The sequence below is a fragment of the Carlito syrichta genome, unplaced genomic scaffold, assembly GCF_000164805.1.
Source record: "Carlito syrichta isolate Samal-C Ts95f unplaced genomic scaffold, Tarsius_syrichta-2.0.1 Scaffold303719, whole genome shotgun sequence".
NCBI classification, from domain to species: domain Eukaryota; kingdom Metazoa; phylum Chordata; class Mammalia; order Primates; family Tarsiidae; genus Carlito; species Carlito syrichta.
Window position 1 is genome coordinate 40813 of NW_007247815.1, and position 14589 is coordinate 55401.

Consider the following 14589-nt stretch of genomic DNA (forward strand, 5'->3'; position numbering starts at 1 on the left):
AGACTCCGACTAAAAAAAAAAAAACAACAAAAAAAAGAATACTTCCAGGTCAAACCTATCTACTTTTCTTACCTTGAACAGCATAGCTCTAGATCAAGACTTTAGTAAAATATCATATTTTCATCAGTAATTAAATCAGATACGACTCCAGCAGAAGAGAGGCTTTAAGTCCAAGCACTTCGATTTGGATCCATATGGTCTATACCTTTATGGAGCTTCACATAACTAGGTATCACCTCAGTTCATATAATATGTCTCTTGCTGTTTAGTCAACTTGCAAAGTGACCAGAGAGGCAAGCTCCCTGAGAATCTTCCCATGCTGGAAAATTGCATCTCTATAGAATTGTCAATCACCTTCTCTAAACAAAGGAAGCCAAAGAAAATTTATCAGAGGGTGAGGAGTCCCTCCTGGAAATGAGGAAGTAGGCTGAGACATAGTGAGAGGAGGTCGTTATCCATAGAACAGCTACAAGGATTAGAACACAAGGAAAACAAGATGCTACAAGAGAACAAGACTGGGCCTTGTTGGAGGTGGACTAATTATGAGGCCTTTTAACAGCTCTCGAGGTTGATATAATACCTCAACACAGCAAACCTTTGTTGAAATATTCTTATCAATTGGAGTCTTCAAAGAAGAAAGGGCTGATCTTAGTCAACTGTTAGGTAAAGTGTGGCTGATCTATCAGCCAGTGGACAGTGAGGTTAAAAAGATATCATGGGAATTGAAAGCTGAAATGTTTGGCTGAATTCCTGTTTTCAAAATGATGTCAAGGTGAGGATATGTTTTGGCTTCAGAGGCACAAGAAGGTGTGTTTTATCATCTAAGCTGATTGACAGTGAACGTGTTTCTTGTGTTTCTTGTATAGCATTTCCCTCAAGGGTTATGTCAAGCAAGATCAGTGTTACTTTTTCTAACCCTAGAAGTGAAGGGAGTCATAAAATGATGGGTTGTGTTGATGGGTAAATAGGATACTAAGGTTGTCTAATGGTCTTTCCCCTATGGATTTTTTTTTTTTTTTTGAGTCCGAGTCTTACCTTGTTGTCCAGGCTGGAATGCAGTGGCATGCTCACGGCCACCACAGTCTCAACTTTCTGGGCTAGGCGATCCTTCCTCTTCAGCTTTCCAAGTAGCTGGAAATGTGCCACCATGCCCGGCTAATTTTTTGATTTATTGTAGTAATGAGGTCTCGCCACGTTGACCAGGCTGATCTTGAACCTGCAGGCTCAGGGAATGCTCTCACCTCTGTCTCTCAAAGTGCTGGGATTACAGGTGTGAGCCACTGTGCCCGGCCCCCTATGGATTTTGATTGTCTTTTATTCTAAGTGGCTGCTATTGAAAACTCTTCCCGTGCAGTCAGGTTCTTGGGGTGGGGGTAGTAGGTATCCCAGCTGCCAAACTTAGAAAGATTGGTCACTGAATATAGCACCAAGTGAGTCATTCTGGGGGGTTCCATTTTTCCAGATGGTTCTGAGACTGGATGCCCAATTCTGTGTAAGGAGTAAGTTGGTTTTTTTAGTGGTTCATTGTGCATCATGGATAGGTGTCTGGTAAGGGACATGACATTCTATGGGGCTGCCATGAGCAGTGAACTGTCCAGTATAGGAACACCAGAACTTTAGAGGCGACAAAACCTGGACACCAAAAGGGGTTTTCACTACCTTTGCTTAGAGGACAGGATTGATAATCTTATAGAGAAGCAATTTTTCAGTATGGGAAGACTCTCAGGGAGCTCACCTCTCTGGTCACTTGGTAAACTACCTAAATAGTGAGCGACATATTCTGACCTGACGTGGTACCAAGTTGTGTGAAGATCCATAAAGGTATAGACCATTACGGATCCAAATCAAGGTGCTTGGAACTAAAGGCTCTCTTCTGGTGAAGGCATTGTATCTGACTTAATTGCTGATGAAAATTGTATCTGACTTAATTGCTGACTTAATTGCTGATGCCTTGATCTAGAGCTGTGTTGTTCAGTATGGTAGCCAGGGATCACATGTGGCTATTCAAATCAACCGCCCAAAGAACATTTCAAGTGTTCAATGTTAGTATGGTAGCTAGTGGCTATCCTAAAAGACAGTGAAAATTCATGAAACATTTCCATCATTGTAGAATGTTTTACTGGGCAATGCTGATCTAGAAGATAAAGCAAAAGTCTTTAAAGGTATTTCTACCAAGAGACAATATCTTGATGGCTTGATTGACCATTAGGGGGCATATATACCTTTCATCAGCAAATAAGCATGAGATAATGAAATAAAAAAGGAGGAAACCTTAGAGTTTGGTGCGTATTGTAAAGGTTAATATTCTCAGGAAAGACAACTTTTGTTAGGAGATCATTAGGGATAATGGCCAGAGGTGGGAGCAGAACATGGGTGTTCTGAGCTTGGGGCTTTCCCTGGGTGAGAGAATGTGACCTGATTGGGCAGAAGGAAGTGGTCAAAGGCATTTTCGATACATACAAGAGGTGAGTGTGGTTTCCCGTATCTTGAATTTTCTGGAATTTCCCTTGGTTTCTGACCTCCTTACTTTCTCTGTGATTAAACTGGTAAAAATAGGTTAGGCCTCCTAAGAAAAACATGAATCATTACATCCCTTTCTGGCTTAAGTGATTCTTTAACACTGTCCTCAAAAGAAGAGTAATTCTTTTATTAGTCCTATTTTATGTGTCTCTAAAAGTTTTTTCCCCTCCTTTTTTTGGAGTTCGAGTTTCACTCCGTCGCCCAGGCTGGAGTGCAGTGGCATGCTGATGGCCACCGCAGCCTCGACCTGCTAGGCTCAGATGGTCCTTCCACCTCAGCCTTCCAAGTAGCTGGAACTACAGGCATGCGCCACCATGCCTGGCTATGTGTCTCTAAAAGCTTAAAAGGAATCAAGGAAAGGGAAATCAAATTTAGGGCAGACATACTGCTCACTCGTTTGGGGTGTTTCCTGTGGCTCGTAGTGTGGGGATGCATCTAAATCATTTTCAACAAAATTTGAAGAAACACTTGATTGCCTCCTTTCACCCAGGTCCTTTGAGAAAGACTGATGAACTGAGGAATTAAGAAGTGATGAAGCCTGCAGGCTCCATCTTTAGTGGGTGACAGGAAGCCAAAGAAAACAAATTTTTTTTTTTGAGTTGGAGTCTCACTCCATCACCCAGACTGGGGTGCAGTGGCACGCTCACAGCCACCCCAGTGACGACCTGCTGGTCTCTAGTGATCCCTCCGCCTCAGTCTTCCAAGTGACTGGAACTACAGGCACACACTACCACACCTGGCTAATTTTTTGACTTATTGTAGAGATGAGGTCTCGCCAAGTTGCCCGGGCTGGTCTCGAACCTGTGGGCTCAGGCAACCACTTGCCTCGGCCTCCCAAAGTGCCGGGACGACAGGTTGAGCCACCGAGCTTGCCAGCTAAAGAAAATTTATCAGAGGATAAGGTGTTCCTCATGGAAATTAGGAAGTAGGTTGAGACTTAGTAAGAGGAGGTCATTATTCATAGGACAGCTAGAAGTGTTACACAGAAGCAGCTGGCAGATAGAGCTGAGAGTTGTCTCTATTAATTTTTTCTGTTTTTTGACTTGGGGTCTCTAGTAGCTCTAAAAGGAGCTGCCTCCATTAACTGGAGAAATCTGGAGGGTGGCTCCAGCAAGTGAAGTCTCCAGGGCGGCACTTAGAACATGGGCGCTGGATCCTGTTTAATGTTGGATATTTCATCACCTCTCGCAAAAATAAAAGCTCTAATGCCCAACAAATGCCTGATGAATGAATCCTCAGGAAAGAAAATCATGCCGAATGCATAAATTCCTTTATTGAAAATATTGGGATAGCATGGCATTACATAGAGTCAATATCCATAAATGAAGTGTCGCACACTTCGGATTGGACAATACTGCTTTACATAGAGAACTCGGCATCTGGATAGGCTCCCACAAGTATAGCATTGTGGACTAAACTAGGTCAGAGCGAACTATATGCAATGCGACCATTTTATCTTTTCCATTTTATTAACAGCATATGGTTGCAAATGGCGTAAATGGTACATGTGATCATCATGAGACATTCCTGATATCTCACACCAACACATTATTTAACGAGCAGATCAGAGTTAAACTGTCAATATGTTGTTAATCAAGAGTATGAGAACTTGAGTGAAAACTACACCCAGGATACAGATTTAAAATGTTATAGCATTCACTCAAATTTGCGTGGAATGTGAATGGAGTACGATAATCATTGATCTGACTGGCGGCCACTGGACAATTTGTTCTCTTTTATAAATATTCTAAAACAGGTGAATAATGAAAAATTCTAAGGATTGTTTTTAAAACAAAGATATATAAATAGTATTTGTTATTAATTTTTCCTTTCAAAAACTACTGGGGAATTTAGGTGAAACCACTTCTCAGTTTTGGCTATTATTTGAAAAAATTTTTTTTCATTAGCAAGCAGTCTTTGGCTTTCATAGAAGTCTGGCAATCAATAATGTTGGTTAAGTTTTTAACAAGGCTTTATTATTATTTTTAATAAAAGATGTTTTATGATGCAAAAAGTAGGTTGATATTTTTAAAATAGGTTTTTGCTTTTATCTCAATTTTGGTACAAATGCATTTCTTTGCATTATCTTTTTCCTCTTTTATTTAAAGAGTCTAGAAATCAAGACAACCGGTCCAATTGGATATTTCTCACTTGATTTTTAAAAATGAAGAAGTTAAAACACTCAGTTCCTTTAAAACAGAGGCCTGCTCATTAATGTAAAAGCACGGGAAAGTTATGCAAAAAAATTATGAAAATAAAGTTTTTTGTTTTTAACACACATTTTAGAAGAAGCAAACCACTTTCTTTTTCAAAGCAGGGTTTACTCTAAATCTAGGTTCACAAAGGGATCCATTTCTATAAATATCAATGTGAGACTGTGAGAAATAGTGTATTCTTCTTTACACAAACATGTTCAAGGTGAAAGTAACTAAAAATATACCCTTTTATTGACTAAATGGAAAGCTGGCCTGCAATAGTCAAATCAATGAACATTAGTAATGAGTTTTTAAAAATTTGGAATTACACACTCATATATATGTATATATACATACACATACACACATATATATCTATATATCTACATATAGATTACGTATAGACTATATAGATATATAGATATATGCTGCTTAAGACATCACCCTAAACAATTAGGGCAAAAAAAAATTCAATATAAAACCATATAAATCAAACAGATTTGTTCCCAAAACGTAGCACAAAATGTATACATTTCTTTATTTCAAAATTTGACACATTAAAAAAAAAACTGCCCACACATTTCATACAATATGCTGAAAATAATAAATAAAACCTCTTTTTAAAAAATCATATATTCCCTTTAAGTGCTGTACACTTCCAATTTTTCTAAATGAGACTAACGTTTTCCATGGCAAACAGTAGCTGTACATTTTGGTAATGAAAATTATGCTGATAAATACACAAGGCATGTCTATATTTCCACAGTATCTTATTTTTTTCACAGTTACCAAAAATAAAAATTGCATTCAACTCATACATCTTATAAACACTCTGATTCCTCATGGTATGGATTTGAAAGAAGTGGAAGTACAAAGTCAACAATCTGAATTTCAAATTCTTCTTCAATATCTGCCCTCCACGGATACCTTCCAGCATCTTTCTGCAGTGTGATCATGCTCTGAAATGACGGCAGAAAGGAAGCATGAGGGTGGCACGTGGCAGCCTGGGCTGGGCTTCGTCTTCCAGCCAGCTGTAGGAGAACGGATCAAACCCAGTCTTTTTAATATGGTATTTTAAGGCAGTCTGAATTTCACTCGAATGTCCACACCTCTAGGTCCTGAACTATGAAGTCTTCCTTTTTGGAAAGAATATCATTGTTGAAAGTGCTGCAAGAGTTGCTTCGTCCGTGGTATAAATCAGCATCTAGCCATAAGCCAAATCGTCCCCTGAAAAGGTTAAAAGGGGGGGGGGGACACATTTAAATCTCATGTGGCATACTTTCTATCCTCTCTTGCCCCAGCCTCCTCTTTCCCTTATGCCACAGACAGGCAAAATTCTAAATGGCCTATAAAATCAAGGATCTATTTCTTTTATCAGTTAAATGACTGGTTAAAAGACCAGTCATAGCAGTTCCCCATTTAGACACATAAATAAATAACTCTCTCTTTGAGGCTTATTGTCATGTGGTAGGCCACTGTCCTACTTAATCTAAGCACACAGATTAGCTAAAAATCACCTGACGCCAAGGTTTTAGTTACCTGGCTCAAAACATACACATTCAGGTCACGTGATAAAACAACAACAACGATGACACCACCACCACTAACAGAAATCTTACCCTCCACCGCCAAGTTCTAAAGAACTTATATCTCCATTGATAAAATACGAGTTTTCTCCACTCCACTTAAAGACCTTGGGGAGGAAACACAAAACAGAGGTCATTTCAATCTGGAGAAATAGCAAAGAGGGAATACGAGATAGTATCACTGTCCAAAAGGGAACGACCCCATTGACTGAGGAAGCTCTTCCCTTACCAGAATGGGGGTTATGAACTCCCAAAGGGTTAGGAAGTAGGAAAGACCTTTCAGCCACGTGCTGGCTCTGACCAGCAACATCTCCCTGGATCCCAGACCGAGCAGCTCTGAAGACGGGGACCCTAAGCAGTTTGTGTGCTACAGTCGTGAAGAGGTGACCCAGGCTGGAGTGAGTCCAGATGAGGTTAAAGGTCAGCCACTGCCACGACGCCTGTTCCCACCACCCCCTCCCCTGCTGCTGACAGTATGACACTGAGAAGTTGGCTATTTCTCTCGTCTAGGTACCTTGAAGTTAGGGCTAAATGTGTAGAGAAAAGTTTCGCCTGTTCCATAGTAGTGGTCACTGAACTTGAACGGATGAGTTGCGTATGCTCCAAAAATCTGCCAAAAAAAACCAGAGATGAGACCCAAGTTCAAATTCAAACCTAAACCACCCAAAAAAAGGCTTTCTGAAATATTTTTGATACAACCTTGTTCTGAGATCTCATTATCCTTCTTTCAGCAAAGATTGTTACTGAATTGGAGCTCTTCAATAAAAAAAGACCATCAATAAAAGAATAAACAACATGTCCCCAGTTCTAATTGGAACCCAAGTGGCCGGGCTTCCTGGTGTATGGAAAATCCATCAGATGAAGCTCAGGGAACTTGTCTGTCAAAGGCCAACAATTTGTTTCAATTTTTAAAACCTTCCAAGTCCACTCCGAGGACAAATTCCATTAGTGAATACAGATGACATACTGGGAATATTTAGCAAGATGCATCTTACACACAGAAATGAGTGTCTGGGATGACAATCATGTCTCTTATGTGTTTCATAAGTGGAATCGTGGTGTTTCCCCAGAGAAAATAAACTTTCTTTCTTTTTGATTTGTAACAATGAGTTATCAGTGTTATTAATCAAAAATGTTATTACAACTATGTCCTTATCATTAATGATATGATATACCTTAGTTGGAAATGACTTTTAAGAAATAAATAACGGTTCCATAATACCATGGCATTGCAAGGTGATTTGGATATGTTTCCTCAATGATTTTACTTTCTCCTGTTGGGGGGGTTGGAAGGAGAGCCAAGTTATGCCAGGAGCAGCGTTTTCTTTATTTTATTTTATTTTTTTGAGTGGGAGTCTCACTTGTCACCCAGACTGGAGTGCAGTGGCTGCTCCCGGCCACCGCAGCCTTGACCTGCTGGGCTCCGGCGATTCTTCCGCCTCAGCTTTCCGAGTAGCTGGAACTACAGGTGCGCGCTACGCGTGGCTAATTTTTTTTTATTTATTGTAGAGATGAGGTCTCGCCAAGTTGCCCAGGCGGGTCTCGAACCCGCGGGCTCAGGTAATTCACTCACCTCAGCCTCCCAAAGGCACGGGATTACAGGCTGAGCCACCGAGCCCGGCAGAGCAGCATTTTCACAATGTGTGTGCCCGCGACCAGCATTCCGTCCTTCTGTTCAGTGGGCCAGTATTTGCAGGGGTGAAAGTACGTATTTCGAAAATGTCCCTAGGTGATTCAGATATATCTTCTACTCAAAATCCGACTTGAGAAACAATGCTTACATGGAAGTTATCTAAAAAAGTCTTATAATTTTTCAAAAATTGTTGTGGTTGGGTCACAGTGTCTGTGTGCTCTCTCCTTAACCAGTTACACTCAGTTCCTGACGACGTGCAAACATTAAGTATTAGGTAGGGTAGAAGTCTAGAAACTCTTCCTAACTGGTATTCTTCATGCTTCCTGCCTCCAACCCTTTCTCTAGAGCTGCTAAGAACAAAGAAACACAAAACAGTAATAAAACTTCAAAAATCATTTTCCCTTCTTTTGGTGATCTTTCAGTATAATAACTAAAATACAACTGAGCTGGGCTTGGTAGCTCAGCCTGTAATCCCGCACCTTTGGGAGGCTGAGGTGAGTGGATGGCCTGAGCCCGCGGGTTCGAGACCCACCTGGGCAGCGAGACCTCATCTCTATAATAAATCAAAAATCAGCCGGGCGTGGTAGTGCAGGCCTGTAATTCCGGCTACTCGGAAGGCTGAGGCAGAAGGATCGCTGGAGCCCAGCAGGTCGAGGCTGCGGTGGCCGGGAGCAGCCACTGCACTCCAGTCTGGGTGACAGAGTGAGACTTCAACTCAAAAAATAAATAAATAAATAAATAAAATACAACTGAGACGGGCATCTGCTTTTAAAAGCATGGTGCTAAAACATGACAAGGGCAATGGCCATCGGTGAAGGAGAGCGGTTTCCTTTCTGATCAATCAATGGGAAAGTCATCCTTACTCTCTCACCCTCCACAGAATTCTAAATAATTACTTTCTTAGCTAACATTTTCTTAGCAATCATGCACATCCACTTAAGGGCTAGAGACTGGATGAGATGAAGGAATTACTGTTAATTTTGTTAGGGCTGTAGTACTGTGATTACATAACAAAATGCCTGTTTTCTTTTTTCTATTAATTTATTTAGAAAGGAATTAAATAAAACTATGTGTGTATGTGAATATATGTATACATATATACATATACTGTTTAGCCGATACCATATACAAATGTCATACATTTAGCAATAATAGAACAGAAATCCACAGGAATAGATAAAGAACAACCAAAATGATAAAAGGCTGACAAAACACATAAATGTGTATTTCCTCCCTTTTTTCTCTCAACTTCTTTAAAAGATATAACATTGTATATAACAATGATCATAATAAGTTATAGTTGGGTTTGTAATATATACAGATTTAACACATATAACAATACTACCACAAAAAGTTGAAAGATGTAACCAAGCAATATGGGAGTCATATTTCTATACCTCGCTAGAATTATGTTCCTAATTAGGCTCTATTAATTGCCTGATGATTGCGCTATTGTCTTTAACAATTACTGGAGATATAAATGACGCCAGTCTGATTTAATTAAAATAGGCCCCTTCACAGGGGAAGTTTCTTTGGCCAGGCTATGAAGTTTATCCTGACTCTACCAAGGCCATCCTTAGCTGTCGCTTTTCCTACTTCTCTCTGGTGAACTCGATGGTCTGCAGTTAGCTTGTTGGTTTCATGACATAAACCTCCTTTTAAATGTTTACCACCAAAATTCTTACTGTTTTCTAGAGTGCCCTTTGGCTTGAACTTTCCCATACTTATGTAAATAAAGTCAGTTACTTTGGGTAGAGCTTTAGAGCTCTGTGTCATATGGTCTCCCTTTCCTTGCAGGAAAAATTTCTAACCCACTGTGTCGGAGCTAGGGGCTAGACAGTGGTAGCAGCCTCTGGTCTTGGCTTGCCTCGTTCATGTGAAACTTCTGCTCTATGAGCTGGAACAAGAGCAGTAGAGAACCCTGAATTCTTAGCTAGCCATGGCTAAGGCAGTACATTGTCCAATGAGTGGGGACTGGGTTGAGGAAAAGTGTCCTCTACTTCTAGGCCACACATGCCTGAATTTTAACCTCTGAAACACAGATCTCAGATGGGAGATAGGAAACGCTGGGCGCCTCCACCTAGAAGGGTATACTACAGCCCTCAACTGGCAGCTGTGGAGAGAGGGAGCACCAGCTTTCTGGTCATCTGTGCCCAGAATGGATCTGCCTTCAGTCTGAGTTGGGGCTTGGAGACAGGGGAAGATTGTGCTTTAAGTGTCGCAGAATCTCACTGTTATTACTGAGATTTATTAGATTTTTCTTACACAAATATTTCTTCACTTGCTTATGCCCTTAGGTCAATTTCCAGAGACTTTACGTGATTGTTTTTATAATTTCTACCAGTTATGTTTCTTCCGCTGGGGATTAATTCTGCAGAGCTCCTCACTGCTGCCATTCTACATATGCAATTTTTTAAAATTAGAATTGCATATAATTTATTTCCAGATACATAGACAGGGGTTGTTCTATCATGTTCTCAAACACAGCAAAAGCTACACTCTTCCTTGGGGGTAGATGAGCTGGGGAAAACAGTCAGTGTCTAGGTGTCCTGGAACAACACCAGAGGCCTCTAGGGTACGTGATTCAGCAAGACTCCACCCCCTGACAAGGGTGGAACCTTGAGTTGTAGACCTCCTTGACATATCTGACAAGAAGCCTGGTGAAACTGCTTCACATGCTCACCTGCTCCACGTGGACTCCCACGTTCCCCAACAAATTTGCTATCTTTGGCAAACACAAGAGCACTAACCTATCCTCATGGTGAGGTTTTCTGTGTGTGGTCTAAGATAACGTAGCCATACCTCATCCAAAACATGGCACCCAAACTCTCAAACATTTCACTAAATTCCTAAGTAATTCTAATTAAAGTCATTTTATTATTACTATCATTTTACTTTTTAATCTCTCAGTTCTACTCACTATTCAGCTTGGCTCATTACTAAACAAAATGTCACCAATCAGGACATAATAATAGTAACAATGACAATGGCTAGACTCCTCCCCAAAACTCTTAAGCTAAGAGTCGTGCACTAAAGTCACAGAGATCACGGTTGAAAGAGACTGTGATGATCTGAAACGAGAAAACAAACAAGCTGAGAAAGATGAAGTATTTGCTTCCCTCCAACGGCTCAAAAAAACCAACTCAGGGGCCGGGCGCGGTGGCTCAGCCTGTCGTCCCAGCACTTTGGGAGGCTGAGGCAAGAGGACTGCCTGAGCCCGGGGGTTCAAGACCAGCCTGGGCAACTTGGCGAGATCTCAACTCTACAATAAATCACACAAACTAGCCAGGCGTGGTGGCGCGCACTTAACTTCTCCCCTAATTTTTTCCGAGACAAGTGATGACAGTGAAATTCTATTTCCCCTAAAATTCTCCCACCTGTAGCTCATTGCAAGGTGGACTTACTGTCAACACCAAAGCTGCGCTTCACGGTGAGCTCCCCAGTGCTTAATAGTGCCTAGTACACAACAGCCACTCATTAGACATTTGCTGAATGGAAGAATAAATTAATGAATGGTTGTTGAGCAAAACCTGCTTCAACGCCAGAAAGTAGGAAAGGATGGCATCCCCATCTTAAAATCTTAGAGGAATCTATGACTATCATTATTTTTTTGAGTTGGAGTCTCACTCTTGTCGCCCAGGCTGGAGTGCAGTGGCATGCTCATGGCCACCACAACCTCAACTTGTTGGGCTCTGGCGATCCTTTGACCTCTGCCTTCCAAGCAGCTGGAACTACAGATGCAGGCCACCACGCCCGGCTAGTTTTTGTGATTTATCATAGACGAGGTCTCACCAAGTTGCCCAGGCTGGTCTCGAACCCATGGGCTCAGGCAATCCTCTTGCCTCGGTCTCCCAAAGTGCTGGGATTATAGGCTGAGCCACTGCACCCGGTTTAAGGAATTTATTCTTAATAGAACACAGATCAAACTGAAATAAGTTCACATGAGGCTTTCTTTTTGTGATGCAAGAGGCTGACTGAAGAGTGACCAAAAAAGCCCTAGACAGACTCCACTGGCACTCCAAGCTGATTTGAGGGATGCTGTCATGGTGTGGGGCAGATAAGGGAAACAATACCTACAACTATCATTGCCCTCAAGAAGACCAACTGCATCATGGTGAAGGTGCAGTCAGGTGTGGCAGAATGGCTTCTCCACTGTTTCTTAACAGCTGGATGCCTCAGGTTCAACACACCACCGCCCCGACTGGCACTCCGCCACAGCCATCATGCAGGCACGTACTACTTTGGCTACCTGGAAATAGCTCCCGTACAGCATTAAAACTCATTTCTGCAACTGTCTCCAAATCCAAATGTTTCTACCATTTTTCCAGCTTTAGGTTGTAGGATACCATTCTATTTTCCTACTCCAGGGTGAGCACGGGGGAAAAAAATTCCTTGGAAATATGCTCCTTTTTTTTTTTAAAGAGATGATTCTGGAATACATAGGGGTGAAATGCCATAATGATGAGATTTACTTCAAAAGACTTTCAGCCAAGAAAAAACAAGACCGGAAAAAAAGGAGAGATGAAGCACATGTGGCGAAATTCTGCTCACTGTGAATTCTGGATGATGGATGCTCACTGTGCTAGCCCATCTACTGTTGCGTAGGTTTGAAAAATCATCATTTAAAAATGTTTTTTATGAGAAGAACGGGCCTCACCTGATTATCCATGTCCTTGATGACCAATAGGACAGGACTGTCCAGCGATGCCGATTTCCGATAAAGCGTTTTCAAGCTGGTCCCATGCTCTAATGTGCTGTAGGCCAGTCTCCACGGATACCCTTGCACCCTTGCTGGAAGGCGTCGGGCCAGCTACAAATCCAGAGGAGGAGATGTAAGCAGATGGTTCACGCACACATCATTCACGAACGTGTGGCATAAAACACGTGCCTTGTGGCTCAGACCCAAAACCATATATTTACACATTGCTCCCTTTGACTCAGGCAAATATTTGCTACTATAAACCTAGGAAATCAATGCTTGACAATGTATATACCTCAGCAGGGATACTGTCCTGAGGATGTCTCCCCAACAAAGAACCTAACTATGGGTCCCCAGGCCACTATACATTTGAAGACGCAGATCAAACTGAATAAAGAGGTTTTAAGTAGATACACACTCTTCCTTCCCACTTCAGCTTGCCTTTTTTTTGAGTTGGAGTCTCACTCTTGTCGCCCAGGCTGGAGTGCAGTGGCATGCTCATGGCCACTGCAGCCTCAACCTGCTGGGCTTAGGCGATCCTTCCATCTCAGCCTTTCAAGTGGCTGAAACTTCAGATGCATGCCACCACACCCAGCTAGTTTTTGTGATTGATTGTACAAATGAGGTCTCGCCAGGTTGCCCAGGCTGGTCTCGAGAACCCCCCCGGCTCAGACAATCCTCTCGCCTAGGCCTCTCAAAGTGCTGGGATTACCCAGCCTCGGCTTGACTTTTATCAAGCAGTTCACATTTCTCCAATTGTTCTTTCTAAACTCTCATAGGTTTAGAGCTGCTGCTGACAATTGCAGCTTCCCACAGAAGTGAGACCAAAAAAACACGGGTGTTGAATGCTAGAAGTTCAGATTATCCTCACTGCACCTGTATCTTTCACCTACATCAAAATGTAGCTCAAACTTGGCTGCCATGATACCAACAGTATGGCTCTTCAAAACTATTACCAAACAAGGCTATGAAGTGCAATGTCTTCAGAGTGTTTAAAGACTTTTTTGGGGTCAGCATGAACCTCCTCTCTATAACTCTTTGGTCAAGTCTCGTGGCTTTCCTGGGGCTTCTTCACTGGCTCATTGTAAACCGAGGGAACTCAATTGAATGATTCTTTAAGGTCTTTAACATTCAGGTTTCTAAGCTAACTGATGAGGGAAACATTAAGAGACCCCTTCCTAAAGTTCAAATATGAGCACATAATAATACTATATAAAATTCAAGCAACAGATTTTTCAGAACAGATAGAGTACACAAAGAGAATTAGAGAAAAAGGAAAATTTTTCCTAGAGGCAAGAATTTTTCACAAAGCAAATAAAGCATATTTGCTATAATACTTTTATTGAGCCCTGTAAATTAAAGCCATTGGAACTCTGCCACCATCACCAGGATCCTTTTTTTTTCTTTTGAGTTGGAGTCTCACTCTATTGCCCAGACTGGAGTGCAGTGGCCGCTCCCGGCCACTGCAGCCTCGACTCGCTGGGCTGCGGTGATCCTTCCGCCTCAGCCTTCCGAGCAGCCGGAATTACAGGCTCGCGCTACCATGCCCGGCTGATTTTTTGATTTATTGTAGAGATGAGGTCTCGCCCAGTTGCCCAGGTGGGTCACGAACCCACGGCCTTAGGCAATCCACTCACCTCAGCCTCCCAAGGCGCGGGATTACAGGCTGAGCCACCGAGCCCAGCTCAGGATCCTTTTTAAGTACACTGGAACCATGGTCAGACACAAAATTTTTTTTTTCTTAAGGTAAGAAATAGCTTCTCTCCTTCAGGTTTGAGGGAAGGAAGTTGGTGCCGGCCCAACTCCTCACATTCCCAGAATGGCAGCTGGGAGGGCTACTGTGATTTTTCTGAGGCCAAGCAGGGGCCCCACCATGGGGAGGCTGGTGGCGTTTCCCCTTCCTCACGGGACTCGCCCGTCAGCCCGAGCGAGAAAAGCAAATACAGTTAGGAAGGG

At 42.1% G+C, this 14589-nt stretch overlaps 1 protein-coding gene across 3 annotated transcripts in view; it reads right to left on the reverse strand.

The window, feature by feature from the left end:
* Window positions 1–3771: 3771 nt before the first annotated feature.
* NCOA7 (nuclear receptor coactivator 7) overlaps window positions 3772–14589 on the reverse strand; it is a 163818-nt gene continuing 153000 nt past the window's right edge. For 2 of the 3 annotated variants that reach the window (XM_021712906.1, XM_021712907.1), the window contains 4 exons: window positions 12592–12744; window positions 6816–6911; window positions 6335–6408; window positions 3772–5942 (listed from right to left, as the gene is read on the reverse strand). In XM_021712906.1, the coding sequence (XP_021568581.1) occupies window positions 5807–5942; window positions 6335–6408; window positions 6816–6911; window positions 12592–12744 (459 nt within the window). In that variant the 3' untranslated portion in view covers window positions 3772–5806. The remainder of the gene's footprint in view (window positions 5943–6334; window positions 6409–6815; window positions 6912–12591; window positions 12745–14589) is intronic. The other variant, XM_008059099.2, reaches the window with a different exon arrangement.